The 21,482-nt window shown below is 40.8% G+C and overlaps 1 protein-coding gene and 1 long non-coding RNA gene across 6 annotated transcripts in view; one reads left to right on the forward strand and one right to left on the reverse strand.

The window, feature by feature from the left end:
• The window catches only part of B4GALT6 (beta-1,4-galactosyltransferase 6), a 73,280-nt gene that overhangs the window by 48,596 nt on the left and 3,202 nt on the right, over window positions 1–21,482 (forward strand). For all 5 annotated transcript variants that reach the window (XM_089305221.1, XM_089305222.1, XM_002713488.6 and 2 more), the window contains 5 exons: window positions 1,068–1,192; window positions 8,148–8,264; window positions 17,567–17,754; window positions 20,403–20,525; window positions 20,775–20,876. In XM_089305221.1, coding sequence (XP_089161347.1) covers window positions 1,068–1,192; window positions 8,148–8,264; window positions 17,567–17,754; window positions 20,403–20,525; window positions 20,775–20,876 — 655 coding nt within the window. The remainder of the gene's footprint in view (window positions 1–1,067; window positions 1,193–8,147; window positions 8,265–17,566; window positions 17,755–20,402; window positions 20,526–20,774; window positions 20,877–21,482) is intronic.
• The window catches only part of LOC149123758 (uncharacterized), a 63,213-nt gene continuing 59,499 nt past the window's right edge, over window positions 17,769–21,482 (reverse strand). The window contains exon 3 of the long non-coding RNA XR_016214067.1: window positions 17,769–18,777. This is a non-coding gene — a long non-coding RNA (uncharacterized LOC149123758). The remainder of the gene's footprint in view (window positions 18,778–21,482) is intronic.

Consider the following 21,482-nt stretch of genomic DNA (forward strand, 5'->3'; position numbering starts at 1 on the left):
TTTGTTAATTTGGAGAGTGAGTGTTAGACTAGGAACATGTTAGAAGACAGTGGCTTTCCAGTGTTACATACCAAGGGACCTGTAATATCATAGGTGCTCAAAATAAATGTTGAATTACATTTGCAAATTCCCTCTCCAAAAGAAATGTCAGTGGATAACAGTGATAGTAGCTAATATTTGAGTGTACCTAGTGCCTGGATCCTAGTAACTAGTACTGGATCCTTCACACAGACTACAGTTGTCCCTGGTATCTACAGGTAATTGATTGCAAACCTTGCCCCCCACCTCCAATCTGAGAGTGATCAGGGGCTTTGCATAAAAAGGTACAATATTTGAATATAACATGTCACATCTTCTTGTAAACTTTAGATTACTTATAATACCTAATACAGTATAAAGGTTATGTAAATAGTTGCTATACTATGTAGTTCAGGAAATAATGCCGAGGGAAAAAAGCTTGTATATGTTTAGTACGGATGCAACTTTTTTTTCTCCAGACATCTGAAGTTGCAGAACATGTATATACAGGGGCTGGCTGTACTTTATCTAATGGTTGCAGCCGTCTTTAGAGGTTGGCATTGCTGTTCTTTTTTACACAGGAGGATGCTGAGTCACAGCGAGGTTAAATAATTTCCCGAGTGGAAGCTAGGGTTCAGCTTCCAGTCAGTCTGAAGTTGTGCCATCGTATTCCATTTGTTGAAAATGCTGAAATTAAAAATAGTTTAAAAATATTTGAATAATTAATTGCAATAATATGCTAAGTTACAATGTATGTGCTATTTTCTGAAGGATATTAAAATATTCAGTTATATTACCCCAAAGTAAAATGGTTATTAAAGAATTTTATTTTCTTTACCTGATTTACCAAATGGAGTAAGGCGAGCATATAAATTATGTAAACTAAAAAGGAAATGGGTGTGCTATTAATAATTGGGTGGTGACAACAGCAGTAAACTGCACTGTCCTGACAACTAAGTTATGCTATCACCCTGCTGATTGTTGTTTGTCTTACATGCATTTTTCACACAAAAAATATTAACACAGTTATTCACATTTTTGACTTATAGGGGGATTTCTCAATGTCAATGTAAGTGAAGTCAGTTTTGATGAAATTCATCAACTCTTCTCCAAGGATTTAGATATTGAGCCAGGAGGTCACTGGAGGCCTAAAGATTGTAAACCCAGATGGAAGGTGAGGCACATTTTTTCATAAGTGAGTTCTTACTATGCCTTTGAGGAAAAAATGCTTGACTCAAGATGTAGAGTGAAATACCTTTGAATCTTGTTGAATTTAAGGATGAAAATGTGTATAATCTAATGCATACGTATTTACAGGCTGAATGAGATTCATGGTGCACTTGTGAAGACTGTAAGTACTTTCTCATGCGTCTACAAACTATATGCTCACGCATCCAGTCTCCTGGAGTTCCTGGTTAAAAAATATGCACCTTGAATTTGGTTTGGGAAACAGATTTTTTTATTCTGTAGTAAGAGAGGCTATGATTCTTTTGTTTCCTGTGTGTGTCCCTGATGAATATTGATACCCCATGCAGAGCCCCACCAATTTCTGGAACCATGAGAACTCATTAGAGTATATTATTATCTTGATTTTTAGTTGGGGTTGGCATTGGCATTTTCAAGCTCTGTTTCTGAGTCCAGTAATTCTGAAGTGGCTGCTTGGAGGTCACGGCAGGCCCGCTGTTTCAGAAGGTGGAGCACAAGCCTTTGATGTTTTTGATGTGTCAGTTCTATTCAGTGTATAGTTTGGAAAACTAAGTGGGTGGGTCTGCCTCTGCTGCTTAAAAAAAAAAAAAAAAGGAAAATGTAATTTAAATCAGAGTTACTGTCACTACTGTGAAATTGGGTAGGTGCATATTCACGTAATGTTTGAGTGAAAATGGCATTTACTTAATTCTAATGGAAACCACAAATGATTATATCAAATGCTATATCCTAAGGATTGTGTTGTAACCTAATCTGAAAGCAGTTTTCAGTTTCTCTTTTAAAATACTGGTATTCTAACATATTAGTATGTTAGTGCCAACAAAACCATTACTGATAAAAAGGACCATTATTTGCTATAAAACTAATGGAAAAGAGCCTCTGAAATCATTGATCTTGAACTCTGTGTGTCTGAGGCTGCGTATAACTTATCCCCAGTGCAGAGCGCATTGTCTTGTACACGGTAAGCACCTCACATAATTTTGTTGAGTTGACTTTATGAGACAAATAAATGACTTTTGGCCTTGTTGCAAATGATAAATAGATGTTCAGCTTTCTCATTGCTTCAGACAAGCTGTGAAGCTGCATAAATGGCTTTCAGTACAAATTTTAGCAAACTTCCCATTTCATAATTGCCTTATGCTGTTTCCCAGAGTACATTCAATAAATGAATCTTCTCATAGTTCTAGACGGATCTTCCTCACGTTTGCATCTGTATAAAATAGGGCTCAATTTACATAATTTCAGTTTTTTAAAAATCTTTATTATGTGGGTGGTATGTTGAATGCTAAAGGAAGAAAAATAGTCATAAAGGCTGTGGGGTGTGTGGAGGTTGTTACTCATATACTTGTATACATTTTGAGGGGACTTCAGAAAGCTCAAGGAAAAGTGAAGAGGTATTTTGGTGCAAAATATTTTTGAAAAGTATTTTTTTCATAATGTACTTTTTTTTTAAACTTTTGAAGACCTCATATACTTTGATTTCAAAATATTTTCACACTAAATTAAACTTTTTTTTTTTTTTGACAGGCAGAGTGGACAGTAAGAGAGAGAGAGACAGAAAGGTCTTCCTTTTGCCATTGGTTCACCCTCCAATGGCCGCCACGGCTGGCGCACTGTGGCCAGCGCACCGTGCTGATCTGATGGCAGGAGCCAGGTACTTCTCCTGGTCTCCCATGGGGTGCAGGGCCCAAGGACTTGGGCCATCCTCCACTGCACTCCCTGGCCACAGCAGAGAGCTGGCCTGGAAGAGGGGCAACCGGGACAGAATCCGGTGCCCCAACTGAGACTAGAACCTGGTGTGCCGGCGCCGCAAGCGGAGGATTAGCCTAGTGAGCCGTGGCGCTGGCTAAATTAAACATCTTTTAATTCCATTTTTCCATGAGCTTTTTGAAGTACAGTTGCATGTAGAACATACCCCTCAGGTGGATACACAGTAGCATACTAGTAGAATAATTTGGTTTTTGAAAACTTTGTATTCTTACCCTTTTTTAACAGTTTATATCAGACAGCCTTAAAATTGTATAATTTGTTTCCTCCTTATTTTCTGGGAGATAGTATATAGCACACGAGTAGCTCCTACTTAGAAGTATTTGTAGAGTATAAACTTCTTGTGAAACAGTAGGTTATAGTATTGCAAGGAGTTCCCAGGAGAAAACTAATTCAGGGATTTTTACATTGGCTTGTTTTATGTAAGAACTGTATGAAACCGCTCTTACTTCAGCTTTTAGCAAACCTTCTCAGAGTCTTTAATTTTTTTTTAAAGATTTATTTATTTACTTGAAAGTCAGAGTTACACAGAGAGAAGGAGAGGCGGAAAGAGAAGAAGAGAGATCTTCCATCCGATGGTTCACTCCCCAATTGGCCACAACGGCTAGAGCTGCACCGATCCCAACCAGGAGCCAGGAGCTTCCTCCGGGTCTCCCACGTGGGTGCAGGGGACCGAGGACTTGGGCCATCTCCTCCTGCTTTCCTAGGCCATAGCAGAGAGCTGGATTGGAAGTGGAGCAGCTGGGTCTTGAACCAGTGCCCATATGGATGCTGGCACTTCGGGCCAGGGTGTTAACCTGCTGCACCACAGCACCAGCCCTGAGTCTTTAGTTCTGAGCTATGGAACTAACAGTATGAGGGAAATTTTGGAGAGCCTTCAGAAGTGAGCTGCACTTGCTGTATTTAATTAGATAATTTACCCCCATGCCCCGCTCTTTGTGTTTACAGTCTAATTATGTGTCATTTTAGTATTTTTTCTTTAAGATTTATTTATTTATTTGAAAGAGTTACAGAGAGGCAGAGACAGAGAGAAAGGTCTTCCATCTGCTGGTTCACTCCCCAGATGGCTGCAACAGCTGGAGCTGTGCTGATCCCAAGGCAGGAACCAGGAGCTTCCTCCGGGTCTCCCACATGGGTGCAGGGGCCATCTTGCACTGATTTTCCAGGCTGTAGCAGAGATCTGGATCGGAAGTGAAGCAGCCAGGACTCGAACTGGCGCCCATATGGGATGCTGGCATTGCAGGTAGCAGCTTTAACATCTGTGTCACAGTGCTGGCCCCTTTAGTATTTTTATTAACACAGTTTGAACACAGTTGACAAAGAAAAAAGAAATAAGTAGATTTATGTTAAATATCTGCCAATAACTTGATTAATATTCAAGGCTTTTTTTTATTTAAAAAAATACCAAGTTAATTGATGACCAGCTAATTAGAACCTGAGATCTTTTCCTGAATTTTTTAGGTTTGAATAGAAGATTTCAGCACAGGTTGGACACCATAATAAATGAGCTTATTTTTAAAAGGGAGGTTGGGAGGGGGTAAGGTAAGGTAAGGTAAGGTAATGCTTTGCAGGTCATTACTGGTGACACCACATCTCCATCCAGGTTCAGGTGTAGGGTTTGAACCACTAGCCTTACTAAAGCATACAGGCTCATCCAATCAGGCAGCTGCTTGATGCTGTTACTACTCCAGCCTTCAGTTACGTTTCCAGTCCTAGGTTCCTCAGTGAAGTGTCCTAGCCACTTGTTCCAGAACTGCCTGAGATTGTTGGACTTAGTCCTCAGGTGTTCTGATTCTGTCGATGGGAAAGAACAGGAACCCATGTTTTTTATCAAGTGTCTCTACTCTGAGAATTGTTCCTGTAGGTAAGGGGAGGAAAGAGGGAGAGAAAGATGGAACTTCAAGCCCTGTAGGAGAATGAGGGCATGATAGAAACTGCTTCCTTCGGTTGGAGTCAGTGACAGATAGCTAGATGCTACTGTGAAAGTAGCCATATCCAAAGCTGTGTCACTTAGGGACACTGTAGCTGATGGGGTGCTTTGAGTTCGAAAGTGAGACAGAAATGTAGGTAGGCAATTGAAGTGGTAAGCATTTTTCTTGATTGTCTCCTCATGGTATGTGTAGGAGAAAATAAGCAATGAAAGAATTGGTGCATAAATTCAGATTTTGAAGAGGGTGATTTTGTGTGAGGAGAGATTCAGGAAGATGGAGTGTTGATTTTTCAGAGGATAATGACCAGATGTTCTAACTCCACTAGAGATATATTAACAAGGGAGTGGCTCAGATAGCAAATTAGGGCATGTACAAGAATGTCCTAAAATGAAGACTATTAAACCTCAAAATAAATGATTACAGAACATTGAACTTGTCTTTTCCTAGGCAATAAACTTTTAAACTATTAAGAATGTCATTCTGTAGTCATAGTACCATGCACAGTGAATTTTTAAGATACTATTTAGCTTTATTCTAATAAAAATTGTGCTTTAGACATATCACTCATAATCTTTGATAACATCTCAATAAAATTTAGACATTTGCTGTTACAATGTGATTTCATCTTGTTTGAATTTTCCAAGACACTGGCAGTTATTTTTCTCTTGCAACATTCTCAGTTTCCTTATTCAAGTGAAAAAATATTCTTGACATTTTAAATGCTTCATTGAAGAAAGTATTGTATTAGGGTCTATGATTTTGCCTTGGTTTATCCTTATATGGTCAATGCATCATTCAGCCTAATTGTACTTAATTAATACAGACTGTCTTTAATATGGATGCTGCAGCAATTTAATAGCTTTAGATATCTATAATTTGGCTTAACTGCTATTATAGCCCATTTGCTTTATGTCATAGGCTGCCAACTTGTGGTCAGATGCAAAACCAGGAAGGGAAACTGAACCCTTACTTTGCTAGAAGTTGTCGCACTGATACACTGCAGGACACGGGGATGGTAGGGTGTGCACTTGCCACCCAGCTCCTCTCTGTCCTCTCACCTTTCATCATTCTCCTATATTGAGTAAGCCTAGGATTTTCTGAACTGGTTTGGCAGCTATATTGATTTGGAAATTCCTTGAATGCGATAACGGTTGATAGTGAAGCCCATCAATAAGTCCCCAATCAGTAGGGATGTCCTGTGGTAGTGGTAGTGGTCACTGTGTTGCAGGTTGAGGGGAAGTCCTGGATGTTGAGACTGTGTTGCTGTGGAGGCCTCATGGTCCTCAGACATGTGAACCAAGTGATACTTTGCGGGCAAATTAAATAGGTCTGAAGTAGTAGCAATGGCAGAGGCTTAGTTCCCACAATTCACCAAATATGAAATAACTATTATGAATATGAAAAAAAGTTAGCGTCAGAGCAGACATTTGTTTCTTATTTTGAAAAAACTGAAAGAGTCCTCCTATTCACTGGTTCACTCCCCAAATGCTTGCCAGGGCTAAAACTAGAAGCCAAGAACTCAGTCCAGGTCCCCCACATGACTGGCAGGAACCCAGGGACTTGAGGTATCACAGAGTATACATTAGCAGTAAACTGTAATCAGGAACAGAGAAGGGACTTGAACCCTGGGCATTCCAATATGTGGTGCAAGTGTGTTACATCTAGGCTAAATGCCCATCCCTGTTCTGTTTTTAAATAAAGCATTTAATAATTAGCACACTTCTCTCGTGGTAATGTGCAATTCACAGGTAAGTATTATTTGCTGTTGATAATATCTGTTGTCATATCTTGGTTTTAAAAATATTTGGTCGAAAACTGAAGTATTCTCAATTCTTTGTATTTATACATTCATTAATAAAGTTTATTTAGTGTAAATTTTAATAAATCTTGATGTTCTTACATAATTTTATAATCAGTTTGCTTTGTATTTAAAAATCCTTATTATAGAGACAGAAGTATTTTAGATATAGTTTTACTGTTATATTCTTTGAAAATTCAGTGATTTTGGAATTTATGATCTGTAGAAAACAGATTTAATTTCTGACAAAATTCACAATTATGATAAGGTCAGATTAGCTCAGAAATTGTCAAGAAAATTAATTTAAAAATCACTTTAGCTTTTTCAAGGGTAAACCCTGAATTGTAAGAAGAACTTGTATGACAAAGTTTGGGTCCAGGAAATAGAGGATTTGAGTAAGTGATGATTGATAATTATTCTCATCACTTTTTTTATAGATAGTATATTTTAGTCTTCAGTTTGAGAGTTCCAATAAGTGGTTGTTTCATCATATAAAAAACTTTGTACTGAGAAATAATTTCATTTCCATAAATAGGTTTTAGTTTTACTTCTTGGATGAGAACAAAAATTTGTCTGCACAGCTTACTTGATGATCCTTCTTATTATAAGTCTTCCACAACTTCATTATCAGTTTCATTTTAAACTGAACATTATCCTACCCCTGAAATAAATTTATAAAGTACATCAAGAACTTGTGTATACTGATGAACACTGTAATATTATCAGATTTCATGTATATTCCATGATACTCTTTCATATGACTGAGTTCCTTTAGTAGGTTCTTGCTGGAACCCTGTGTATGAAGATTTTGGTTTTTGCTATGTTTCTCAAAATATCTGCAAATCAGACTCTGTGTAGGATGGTAAATACTCAAGGAAACCTCTTCTAAATTCAATTTAAAATCCCGAAAGTTGTTTGTGATCTATTTAAAACCTGGAAATCACTCTTGACAATCCTGTTCCTTGCTCTTCATATGTAATCTGTAACCAGATCACTTTACCTCTTAAATGTCTTAAAAAATCCATATGCTTCTCTTCTTTTCCACCTCACTTTAGTTTAAGCTCCCATTGCCTCTTGCTTGCATTTCCCAACCAGCTCTTCCCTAAATCCATTTTGGTCTATTCTAGTCTACTCTCCATATTACCCCTGCAGAAATCTTTGTAATCACCAAATCTGATTTCTCTTTAAAAATATTTCAGTAGTTTCCCATGCATGATGTTCACAGGATAAAGGCCACAATCCTCAGAACAACCTTCAGGGCCCATTTATACCTCCCCACATCCCAAGGCCAACGCAGTACATCTCTGGTGAGAATATTCAAAAGGGTTTGACATTAAGACCATCAGGAGTTCTCAAGCAACAGTTTTTACCTTTGCGTGCAGGATTTGTTTCTGTGTTGACTTACATGTGGCTTTTTTGTTTTAAAGGTGGCAGTTCTCATTCCTTTTCGTAATCGCCATGAACATCTTCCAATTTTTTTCTTGCACCTGATTCCCATGCTCCAGAAACAGCGCCTGGAATTTGCCTTTTATGTCATTGAACAGGTGAGAATATTTTTCAAAATGATCACCAAGTCCACTATAAAGAAAATAAGAAAACAAACTTATTGGGGAAGCATTGAGACAAAAGAGGAGATAGATCTGATACTTCCTGCCCTTAATGCTCACAGCAGCTTCTGCGGCTGGGATGGGATTGCTGTCTAGGTCTCCTACACGGTGGCAGGGACCTAATGATTTGAGCCATCACTGTGGCCTCCCAGGGTCGGTTCTAGCAGGAAGCTGAAGTCAGAAGCCAGAGCAGGGTGTTGAATCCACGCACTCTAGTGTGGGACACAGGCATCTTAAGCAGTGCCTTAACCACCCTCCCTAGAACTTAAGCTCTTAGTTTGACTAAAACAATTAGCTTAAGACTAATTAGGAAACTCTGATGCTTGGTTTCATAGTTGGGTAAATTTATATTTTGTATTGAGTCTTTTTTTTCTGGTAATAATTTTCTGATAGTAGTTAAGTGAGTTGATCAGCTGTTATGTTTGCCATTAGTATGATAGCCCTTGGTACATCTTAATGACACACTAAACATTAAATTGTCGCACTATAATTTTTAAAATAAGTGTACAGCTGGTATTTACCTTACAGGATTAAATATTCCTGTGGCTTTAGGAGTGTGTGTTTGTATATTTTCATTAGGCTTGCTTTATTCCTGAAAACTTCTTATAGTTTCATTTAATTGAAGAACAGCTTATTTTTCAATCTAGACTATATGGGAGCATTGAGACTCAATACCCCATCCTTACAACTGGTGTGCTTTGGAGTGCAACTCAAAGTCCTACTCTCAGTTATATGGAAGCATGTAAAATCCCCTGAGTTACATTCCAGTGTTTACTTTTGAAAGGGTGGTGCAGGTTATGATCCACGGTTAACTGCAGAAAATGAAGGGCTTTTTAAAAAAATATACAATTGAATATAAATAATACATTTTTGTTTGCAAGAGAGAGAGGTATCTCCCATATGCAGGTTCAGCCTTCAGAAGCCTGCAACAGCCAGGGCTAGATCCAGGAGCATAATCCAGGTCTCCTTAGGTGGCAGGGACTAAATCACTGCTTCTTCCAATACCTGCATTGGCAGGAAGCTGGAACTAGGAAGCAGAGCTGGAAATGAACCCAGGTACACTGATGTGGGAAACAGGTGTCTTAGTCTGGCATCTTATTCTCTAGGCCAAATGCCTGTGTCCATATGTAATTCTTGATTGAAAAGCTCCTTGTACTAAGGGTAATTGCTGGCTAGCTTTGAAAATTAATATTGGATCAACCTCATTAGGCAATCAGAGATATCTGAATGAGACCCTGGTGGTAGTGCTGGAAAAAAAAACTAGGAGTTGTATACTAGTGTGAACATACTTTTCAAAATTTTTGTTTTCAAAGTCATCTCTTGACTTTAAGATTTTATTTCTTTAAAGGTAGAGTTAGAGAGGGAGAGATAGAGACCTTTCATGTGCTGATTCACTCTCAACATGCTGCAACAGCGAGGGTGGGGCCAGGCTGTCAGGAGCCAGAGGCTTCTTTCTGGTCTCCCTTGTGGGTACAGGGCCTCAAACACTTGCCCTCTTCTGCTACTTTCCCAGATGCACTAGCAGGGAGCTCGATGGGAAGTGGAGCAGCCAGGCCTCGAACTGGTGACCATATGGGATGCTAGTCTCACATTTCTTTATTGAGGCATTGGTTGATGGACCTCTGGGTTGATCCCATATCTTGGCTACTGTGAATTAAGCTGCAATAAACATAGGGTACAGATAACTTTCATATGCTGATTTCATTTGGGTAAATTCCCAGGAGGAGGATGGCTGGTTTTACATAGATCTATTTTCAGATTTCTGAGGAATCGCCACACTGTTTTCCACAATGGCTGTACTACATTCCCACCAGCAGTGGATTAGGGCACCTTTTTCTTGACATCTTTGTCAGCATTTGTTAAATTTCTGTATCAGAGCTATTCTGACTGGGGTGATGTGAAAACTCATTGTGATTTTGATTTGCATTACCCTGATGGTTAGTGATCCTGAGGGTGTTTTCATGTCTCTGCTTGCCATTTGAATTTCCTCTTTTGAAAAATGCCTGTTCAAGTCCTTTGCCCATTTCTTAACTGGATTGTTTGTTGTTGAGTTTCATTAGCTATTTATAGATTCTGGATATTAATCCTTTAACAGTTGCATAGTTTGCAGATATTTTCACCCATTCTGTCAGTTACCTCTTCACTTTGCTGAGTATTTTCTTTGCACTGCAGAAGCTTCTGAGCTTGATGTAATCACATTTGTCTATTTTTGCTTTGATTGCCTGTGCCTCTGTGGTCTTTTCTGAGAAGTCTTTGCCTATGCCAATGTCTTGCAGAGTTTTCCTCATTATTGGCCTTTAGTAGTTTGGTGTTATCAGGTCATAGATTTAGGTCCTTGATCTATTTTGAGTTGATTTTTGTATAAGGTGTGAGTTTGGAGTTTGCACACAGAGATCCAGTTTTCCCAGCAGCATTTGTTGAAGAGACTGCTCTCCAGGGATTAGATTTTGGCTCCTTTGTCAAAGATTAGATGGTTGTAGATATGTGGATTGATTTCTGGGGTTTCAGTTCTGTTCCATTGGTTTATTGTTTTTGTGCTGGTACCAGGCTGTTTTGATAATAACTGCCCTATAATATGTCTTGAAATGTGGTATTGTAATGCTTCTGGCTTTTTGTTATTTAAGATTGATTTAACTATTTGGGGGTCTCTGTATTTCCATATGAATTTTGGCATCATTTTTTCCTAGATCTGAGAATTTCATTGGTATTGGGATTGCATTGAATTTATAAATTGCTTTCAGTTGTATGGACATTGATAATTTTTCCAGTCCATGTGAATGGAAGATTTTTCTATTTATGTGTTTCTTTTTAATGTTTTGTAATTTTCATTGTAGAGGTCTTTCAACTTCTTGGTTATACTCATTCCAAGGTGTTTACATTTTTTGTAGCTATTTTGAATAGGACTGATCTTACAAGTTCTTTCTCAGCCATGGCATTGTCTATATACACCAAGGTTGTTGATTTTATATCCTGCAACTTTACCAAACTCTCTAAGTTCCAGGAGTCTCTTAGTGGAGTCTTTTGGTTCCCTTCTATATATAGTTACTCATCTGGAAACAGATTATTTGACTTCCTTCTTTCCAATTAATATCCCTTTATTTTTCTTGCCTAATGGCTCTGGATAAAACTTCCAGTACTATACTGAATAGCAGTAGTCAGTGTGGGCATCCTGGTCCGGTTCTGGATTTTAGTAGATATGCTTCCAACTTTTCCCATTCTGTAAGATGCTGGCTGTGGGTTGGTCATAAATTGCCTTGGTTGTACTGAGGAATGTTCTTTCCATACCCACTTTTCTAATGGTTTTCATCATAAAAGAGTATTGTATTTTATCAAATGCTTTCTCTGCATCTATTGAAATAATCAATTTTTTTTCTGCAGTTTGTTAATGTGGTGTATCACATTGATTTGCGAATGTTGAACCATCCCTATATACCAGGGATGAATCCCACTTGGTCCGGGTGAAGGATGTTTCTGTTGTCTTGGTGGATTCAATTAGCTAGTATTTTTGCACCTATGCTCATCAGTGATATTGGTTTGTAGTTTTTGTTGTATTTTTTTTCTGGTTTTGGAATTCAGGTGATGCTGGCCTCATAAAAGGAGTTTGGGAGGATTTCTTCCCTTTCAGTTATCTTGAATAGCTTGACAAGAATTGAATTAGTTCTTGAAAAATTGACCTTTTAAAATCTGATAACAGGCCGGCGCTGCGGCTCACTAGGCTAATCCTCCACCTTGTGGCGCCGGCACACCGGGTTCTAGTCCTGGTCGGGGCGCCGGATTCTGTCCCGGTTGCCCCTCTTCCAGGCCAGCTCTCTGCTGTGGCCCGGGAGTGCAGTGGAGGATGGCCCAAGTGCTTGGGCCCTGCACCCCATGGGAGACCAGGAGAAGCACCTGGCTCCTGCCTTCGGATCAGCGCAGTGCGCCGGCCGTGGCGGCCATTTGGAGGGTGAACCAACGGCAAAGGAAGACCTTTTTGTCTCTCTCACTGTCCACTCTGTCAAAAAAAAAAAATCTGATAACAAAAATTTTTATCTACTGTCTTATAGCTTTCTAGGTCACTTTTATCAATTGCTAGTTTGCCATTTTTGAAATGTGTTGGGAGACAAATTACCCAGTTTTAAAGGCATATTCTCCTGAGAGGTCAGCAGCACCGATTGATTTTGTGAATGTAATGAAGAAGTCTTAACAGTGTGACTAGGACCCATATTTTTATGTTCAAACCTCTTAAGACTGGGTCTCAGCATTGATCAGTATGAAATAGGAGAGTAATTTTTCTGTTGGATGAATGCCCAGAGAAGTGCTAAGCAGTTGAAGAGCAACTCAGAAATCCTGGTTCAATATGGAGGATTACATGTGGGTTTACCTCTTCTTTCCAAAGTCCTAAAATGAGAAAATATCTTATTAATCGACAAGGACAGCAGGAGAGTTCACCTGCTGGCAGTGCCGAAGCAGAGGGGGCGTGGCAGCCCGAGCAGGGCAGGGGATGTTCAGACCCGATGGTGAAGGATGGGGTCCGTTTGCTGGACAACCCCCGAGAATCTCAGCACTTGAAAGCTGGCCTAGGAAACAGGCTGAAACGCTGGACAAAACCAGAGAGAGTGTTTTATAATCTAGCTTTTTAACAGCCAAATCCTCAGGTCCTTGTCTTTGCGTGTATTACCAGGCAGTCACTTTGTTGTAGAAAAGGGAAAATTTATCCTGTGAAGACAGTTTGCCAGAGCAGCTTCTGACTCTGGTCACACAGCTGTGCTGTGGGGTTTGAGGACCAGGGGATTAAATTATCCTGGTGTCTGACCCAGGGGACTCTCGGGCCTTTTCCCTGTCTGGCTTTTTGAAGCCAGCAGTCCGGTGTGAACCCCTCAACCCCCTAAAGGTGGCAGAACGTGAGTGAGATCTTCCTTAGAGAAACAGATTAGCCTCAGGGAGGAGATCCAGATCTAGTATTTGGAGGTCTCCAGAGGAAGAGGCCCATTCCTCACTTACCACACCCCTCTGCAGCCTGCTTTCCTTCATGCACAAAGGGGTTCATGCAGTGAACAAACCTGATGAGGCCTCCTCCAGTTTGGGGAGGGAACAGATGGTAAATAATTGCACAGTATGTCAGGTAGCGCTCAGGACCAGGGCAGAGACACGGTCAAGGCCTCTCTGGGGCGAGATCAGAGCAGAACAGCCTTGAATGATGCCGAGGAGCAAGTCATGCTGGTGTGGAGGGAGTGTGCTCCGGGCGGGCAGAGGACTGAGTGTCGCCAGAACAGCAGGTGGAGGCGGCCACTGGGGAGGAAACTGGAGAAATGGGGTGAGGAGCAAGTACTAAAGGACGGGGCCCACTGGAGGGTTTTCACTGGAGTAATGATAGTCTGGCAGCAGTGGGACAGGGCATGATCCAAGCGTGCAGCTGTCCAGGTAGGAGATGCCGATGCTGGCAGGCTGCTGTCCCAGTGGAGGAGGTAGGTTTAAATGTGGTGTGATTTGCTGGTGAGTTGGATAGGAGACATGAGTAACGGAGGTCAAGGATTGTTGCCACATTTTGGTCTGGAACAGGAAGGGCACTGCCCTTGTGAGAGCTGCGCACTTTTGGACACTGGGTGAGGTATGTACCTTTTGTCTAATCTGTTTTGATTATCTGTGTTTGAGTCAAGAGTGGTTTGACACGCCCCCTGTTTACTTATCGGGAGAGTCCCTCAGCTTTTTAGTGTCTTCTCACACGTGAATATGTAGTCAGGGATCTCCAATTTTTTTTTTTTTTAAATGACTTTTAAGACTGACTTACTTTGAAACTCAAGTTACAGAGAGGGAGACACAGATCTGCTGGTTAACTCCCCGGGTGGCTGCATCAGCCAGACCGAAGCCAGGAGCTTTATCCAGGTCTCCCACGTGGGTGGCAGGGGCCCAAACACTTGGGCCCTCTTCTGCTTTTCCAGGCACATTAGCAGGGAGTTGGATCAGAAGTGGAACAGCCTGGACATGACCCGGAACGTAGGTGACAGCTTAACCCACTGTGCCATAGCGCCAGCCCCACGGATCCCCAGGTTTTGAAGGAAGGCTCCACAAGAGATGACAAAGGGGGCAGGGAGAGTATAGAAAAGAGACAGAGGGAACAAAGGAAATCTTTTAAACAAAAACAAAAAAATACTCTCAGTGGATCTGGACTATGAGTTAACAAAGAACAGAGAATAAGAAAGTTCTTGGGGCTGGTGCTGCGATGTAGCACGTAAAAGCCACTGCCTGCAGTGCCAGCATCCCAGATGGGTGCTGGTTCGAGATCTGGCTGCTCCACTTCCAATCCAGCTCTCTGCTATGGACTGGGAAAGCAGAAGATCGATCTCTCTCCTTTTCTGACAGGCAGAGCAGACAGTGAGAGAGACAGAGAGAAAGGTCTTCCTTTTCCGTTGGTTCACCCTCCAAGTGGCTGCTATGGCCAGTGTGTTGCGGCCGGCGCGCTCGCCGATCTGAAGCCAGGAGCCAGGTGTTACCTCCTGGTTTCCCATGCGGGTGCAGGGCCCAAAGACCTGGGCCATCCTCCACTGCACTCCCAGGCCATAGCAGAGAGCTGGACTGGAAGAGAGGCAACTGGGACAGAATCCGGCGCCCCAACAGGGACTAGAACCTGGGGCGCCGGCGTCGCAAGCCTCCTCTCGATTTCTCTCCTCCCTGCCTCTGCCTAACTCTGCCTTTCAAATAAATAAATCTTAAAAAATAAATGTAGATGCACTATAGAAGTATATTTTGAAGTTTTAGAATACAAGATATTAAATGGTTATACTAGGGAAAATGAAAAATGATTATGAATCAAAAGTATGAATGTTTCTAGTAATACTTAACAGCTGGAAGATTCTGAAATCATGTCTTTAAAATTCTAGGGAAAAGTAATTTTAAAAATTGAGAGGAGGGGGCTGGTGCCGCGGCTCAATAGGCTAATCCTCCACCTGTGGCACCAGCACACAGGGTTCTAGTCCCGGTCGGGGTGCCTGATTCTGTCTCGGTTGCCCCTCTTCCAGGCCAGCTCTCTGCTGTGGCCCAGAAGTGCAGTGGAGGAGGGCCCAGGTCCTTGGGCCCTGCACCCGCATGGGAGACCAGGAGAAGCACCTGGCTCCTGGCTTCAGATCAGTGTGGTGCACCAGCCACAGTGGCCATTCGAGGCGTGAACCAACGGAAAAGGAAGACCTTTCTCTCACTGAAATAGAGAGGAGGAACAACACAGAGAACACCTCCAGTTGCTGTGAAAGCTGGTGAATTTGGGAGCTAGAAACTCAATCCAGTACTCCCACGTGGTAACAAGGACCTAACTACTTGAGCCATCCCCTGTGGTCTCTCAGGGTACACATTATTCAAGTCCCAGCTCCACTCCCAACTGAAGCTTCTTGCTAATTGGGAGTGGAGCTGGGACTTGAACCCACAAGCCCTGATGGGGCATGCAGATGTTACAGGATACAGATGTCCCAGCTGGTGGCTTAACCACTAGGCCAAATGTCTGCCCCTAGGTTAAAGTAATTTGGGTATAAAATTCCCGAGTGGGTTGTCACTGAGTGCATACATGCATGTGTGCATGCACACACACACACAGTGGTTTCCATGTGCTCTTATTAGAAAGCGACTGAGGCGTACAACAGTACACTAGACAAGTAGAAGACATGGATGGTCTAGGGTGAGGAAGGCCTGGAGGACAGTCATGGATGTCCAGAGAACAACTGATTCAGACTGGAGCTGGAGGGTAGTGGGAATTGGGCCTGTTGTAGGAATAAGAGCTACGTGGAAAACCACACTTCATCCTAGTTTAAGAAAAAAGTTTACTGAGTCCCAAAGAAATGGTTACAGTAAATTCTAACAAGGTAAATGGCTTCACCAAGAAGTCTGAAATGATTGTGTATTAGGAGAATGGAGGGAGTCTGTGTGGTGGCTCAACCCTTCCATTATCATAAGTCAACACCACGGCTAAAGTTAAGGAGGTGAGAAATACTAGAACTTTTATGACTATTCTGGTATTTACCTTCATATTTTAAACAGCTTGAAGAGTTGGAATGCATTGCTCTTGGGGGATGGAGATGGATTATGCTGGAACTTACAAACTTTAAGTATCATGTCCACATTTAAAAAATTTTTGAAGATTTTATTTATTTGAAAGTTAGAGGTAGAGACAGAGGTCTTCCATCCACTGGTTCACTCCTCAGATGGCCACAACAGCCAGAGCTGTGCCAATCAAACCAGGAGCTTTTTCTGGGTCTCCCACGTGGGTACAGGGACCCAAGGACTTGGGCCATCTTCTGCTTTCCCAGGCCATAGCAGAGAGATGGATCAGAAGAGGAGCAGCCAGGACTAGAACTGGCACCCATATGGGATGCTGGTGCTTCAGGCCAGGGCTTTAACCCGCTGTGCCACAGTGTTAAAGAACAGTTTTTAAAACCTTAGTTTGTTAAAGCTTATGTTGATGTAAAATAATGTTATTTAACTTCCTTTTTGTCTCCATTTCACTTGCAAAAAATTTAGTCCTGGGTCTTGCACTAATTTGAGGTAACAGATTTTTTCACTCTTGAGGCAGAACTCCCATGATGGCTACCTTGTATCTCATTCACTGGTGTCATAATCTTTCTGTATATTTCAGAAATGATTGAGAAATATTAAGATATCAGTAAGTGCTAATTCTCTTTAGATACAGAATGAAACTTATTGCCAGGATACCTTAATATATTTTCAGTAGTAAATGAAGGAAAGTGGTTGCAACGTAGGTGGCTGGGTTCTGTGTCATATACTCCTATTTTCTTGGCCCTTAAAGTGCTCAGTAATAAAGGAAGCAGATTTTGTGTAAGGAATTATTTTCCTCTAAAATGTTGGCATTACAAGCATTAGCAGCACAAAGTTAGGTCTCCCTGCTTTGTTACATAGAAGGTCACCGAGTCCCTCTTAACTTCCTTCTTTGTTTAGTCTTTATGGCATACAGAAAGCCACCAAACAAAACCTAGGTTGTATTTTGATGATCTAATTTCTTTCTGATCATAAATTATCTATGTATTTGAAGTAGAGAATATAAATTATATAAATGATTGTTCTAATAGATTGAATAAAAGAAAAAAATTACTTTGATTTTGAAATACACAATTTACCACGTTATTGTAAACTTGGATAGTATGTTTATTACTTATATTATTTGGGTGTAATTATTATCCTACTATGATTCAGCAAGTTAAACACACATAGAAAATAAGATGACATGGCATTTGTTTCTCCACTTGGTTTGCCCTGTGTAGACTGGCACACAGCCTTTTAACCGTGCGATGCTCTTCAATGTGGGCTTCAAAGAGGCCATGAAAGACAATGGCTGGGACTGTGTCATCTTCCACGATGTGGATCATCTACCAGAAAATGATCGCAACTATTACGGCTGTGGAGAAATGCCCCGTCATTTTGCTGCAAAGCTGGATAAATACATGTACATGTGAGTAGTGCAGCCTGTTCTTGATGTGGTACAGTATTCTTACAAAGCCCTATGAGTAGAACTGAATTGGTAGCAGCATTAGGTACCAAACCTAAACTCCAGAGCCTAAACAGTATCTTGACTACAACCCATCCTGCTAGGGAGCCAGGACGTAGAGAGCAGGCTTTGTCATCTATCTGGGTGGTTCCTTACGTAGAGGTTCCCACACTTAGAGGTATAGCACTTGGTTAGTTGTATTTGTCTCTGAAGGTGACTTCAGAGTGCTTAACTCAGGTGGGCTCCTCTGCCCTCCCTCCCCCTGGCAATAGCTTGGAGCTGGGAAGCCCTCTGCTCTGCAGTGTAAAGTTTACACTGCTGCCGGATTTAGTGTCCCATTTTGGACAATGTGACAATTTGAGCTTGAGTTCCCTTTTCCATTCTTTAGTTCATTGTGCGTTCATTTTATCTCAGCGTTTGCCATTCTGTATATTGTGCAAACTTAAGCAGAACAGCAAGTGGAATGGATATGCTTGCTGACTTACATATGTCACATACACTCATTTATTCATTCTTGGGTGATGACTTGCTGGCCTGAGCAAGAATAATCCACCTGGTGTGGCAAAGAACCCTGTCCAGAACACTGCAGGTCCCGTGTTGTGTTAGAAGAACACTAAGCTCCCAGACAGGAGCCTCAGGATGTCGACACCCTGGAGAGGATGCAGCCTTTAGGCTCCAGGTTGCTGTTACTGTCCTGGGGCACTGTTAGCACTCTTGGTCCCAGCCCAGGCTTTCTCCTACAACCCCAACTCCATCTGGTTCCTCAGCCAACTCAAGTTCTGGTGGGCAGACAGCATTTCTTCCCCCCTTGACAATGTGAGGCGTGTGCCCCTCCTTAACGTGCAACACTTTGGATGCTGGTGCTGCACATTGGCTTCACCCCTACAGTGGCTGTGGCACGCCACTCCCTAGCAGCACCTTCTAGGCCGCAGTAATTTCTTCAGGAATGCAGGTCAGGGGATGCTGCCTTTATGTCAGGAAACCAATCTGTAGGATTAAAAATGTAGTTTAAAAACATTGCATGGTTTGGCAAATTCCTTGGAGTATGAATTTAGGGAAGAATAAGAAACAAAATTCAAATTTAAGAAGTTATTTCGAAGTTAAATTATTTTTCTAAACATTACTGCACTGAAGGTATTTTTAAATATTAAGTATCTTCTGAATATATGAATAAGCAGCTAGTTATTTCAAAATTAAATGCTAGATTTGCTTTTATATAGTAAAATTTTAGCAACAGTTAACATTGCATTGACAGTTAATGCTGTATTTAATCAAGTTCACTTACAGTTGTGAAAATACTGTGTAATTTCAGTCTTTTAAAGCACTGAATTTTTTTTTTCCCCAAAGAAACCTTTTGTTGAATGAATACAGATTTCATAAGTACAACTTCAGGAACATAGTTATTTTTCCCATCATACCCACCCTCTTACCCATACTCACCCCTCCACCTCCCTCTTGCCTTCCCAGTCTCATTCTCCATTAAGATTCATTTTCAATTAACTTTGTACACAGAAGACCAACTCTATACTAACTAAAGATTTCAACAACATGTGCACATATACACAAACCGAGAACAAATTTTCAGTTAACTCTATTAATACAACTCATTAAGGGCAGAGGTCCTGAATGGGAAATTAGTGCACAGTGACTCATGTTGTTAATTTAACAATTAACACTCATAAGGTCAGTGAACACCTGAGGCTCTTGACATGAGCTATGGAAGTCTTTTGAATCCACAATCTCCATTAGTATTTAGATAAGGCCATAAGTGAAGTGAAAGTTCTTTCCCTCCCTTTAGAGGAAGATACATCCTTCTTTGAAGGCCCCATGTTTCCACTGGTGTCTCACTCACAGAGATCCTTCATGTAGAACATTTTTTGCCACAGCATGTTGACTTTCCGTGCCTGAAATGCTCTCGTGGGCTTTTCAGCCAGACCAGACCAGAATACCTTAAGGGCTGATTCTGAGGTTAGAGTGCTACTTAAAGCTATTGTCATTCTGAGTCTGCTGTGTGGACTGCTTCCCATGTTGGAACATTCTCCCTTTTTAATCCTATCTTTATTATTACCAGACACTTGATCCTATTGATATCACTTTAACACTTAATCCTATCTATATGTTTACTGTAACACAAAATGGCATTTTTACCACCCAGCTTAATGCAATTTGGAGTCCCATGGCAAATTTTTAAACTGTATCCTTAGACAGGAGTCTATAGGCATGTATACAGCTTTACAGGTACAATCTTTCTCCTCCCTTATTCCCACTATTTTTTTGAGATCCATCTTTGGTTGAATTTATATGCATGATTATACTATTTGTCAAACTCTTTACTCAACATGGTTAAAAAAAAAAAACAAAACTGTTCCTTGACAGTCAAGTCAGACAAGTTATCCCTTAAATAAATTTCTACTACAAATGTTTTTCTTTGTTTCTCTGGAATATAAAGATATTGTTTCTTGGTATAGTTTACATTTTACAAAATACTACATAATGTGTTTATACAGAAAACAGGGAGGTAGACTTGTAAAGTACATGAAAGATTGAAAACTTGGTTGCATTAAGGCAGTGCCTGGTTTCGTGTTTAGCTTGATGTGTCTGCTTTCTTTCAGTCTTCCATACAAAGAGTTTTTTGGTGGTGTAAGTGGACTGACAGTGGAACAGTTTAGAAAGATCAATGGTTTCCCTAATGCCTTCTGGGGATGGGGAGGAGAAGATGACGATCTTTGGAACAGGTATGTTAGGGTATAAACTGCTTAATAGAATTTCTGTAAGTTTCATTCTGGTAGGTAAATCATTCTTGTGTATTCCATGAAAGCATGGAAAATTTGACGTTTCTAAATCCTGTTTTGTCCATTGAGTGGCTTCTGAAATTGACAGCATACATATTTGGGCATTCTTTTACATTTTAAAATTTAACTCAATATCCATTTTTGGTGAGATTTTATTTCTTTGTATTTTCATTTACATATATTATATTGTAGAGTTCACTATGCTGGATATAATGTAACCCGACCAGAGGGAGACTTGGGAAAGTACAAGTCTATTCCTCATCACCATCGAGGGGAAGTCCAATTTTTAGGACGGTAAGTTTAGATTCCAAGGTTTCAATGATATTTAATATGTGCAAAGTAAAAAACTGCACCCTAAAATTTGAAGGGAACTTTTTTATGGAAGGAAAGCACTTTTGTCCTCATTCTGAAGAGATACCCATATACATCCACATTGCAAAGAATTCAGTAAATTATTTGAAAAAATGTTGTTAAAGATTCTTTAAGTCAGAGCACAGTCATTTGCCTGCTGGGCCAGGCTGAAGCCAGGAGCTTCATCCTTCATCCCAGTCTCTCAGTTGGGTGTAGGGGCCCAAGCACTTGGGGCCATCTTCCACTGCTTTTCCCAGGTGATTAGCAGGGAGCTAGATTGGAAGTGGAGCAGCTGGGACTGGAACCCATGCCCATAAGGGTTGCTGGCATCACAGATAGTGACTTTATTTGCTATGCCACAGTTGCCGGCCCCGAAAGTGTTTTCCTCATATAAACAACACATTTAGTTTCTTAGGGAGGTCTAAGAATGCAAAGTGACTTTTCTTCATGTGGTATATTTTGACTAGTAAAAATGATAATTTGGAATCATGGTTTAGAGATTTTTAATTATGAACAAAAACCAAAAATGGTAAGAGTTTTAAATGCTTA

Source organism: Oryctolagus cuniculus, chromosome 10, assembly GCF_051225735.1.
Source record: "Oryctolagus cuniculus isolate XC-2025 breed Fujian yellow rabbit chromosome 10, ASM5122573v1, whole genome shotgun sequence".
NCBI lineage: Eukaryota > Metazoa > Chordata > Mammalia > Lagomorpha > Leporidae > Oryctolagus > Oryctolagus cuniculus.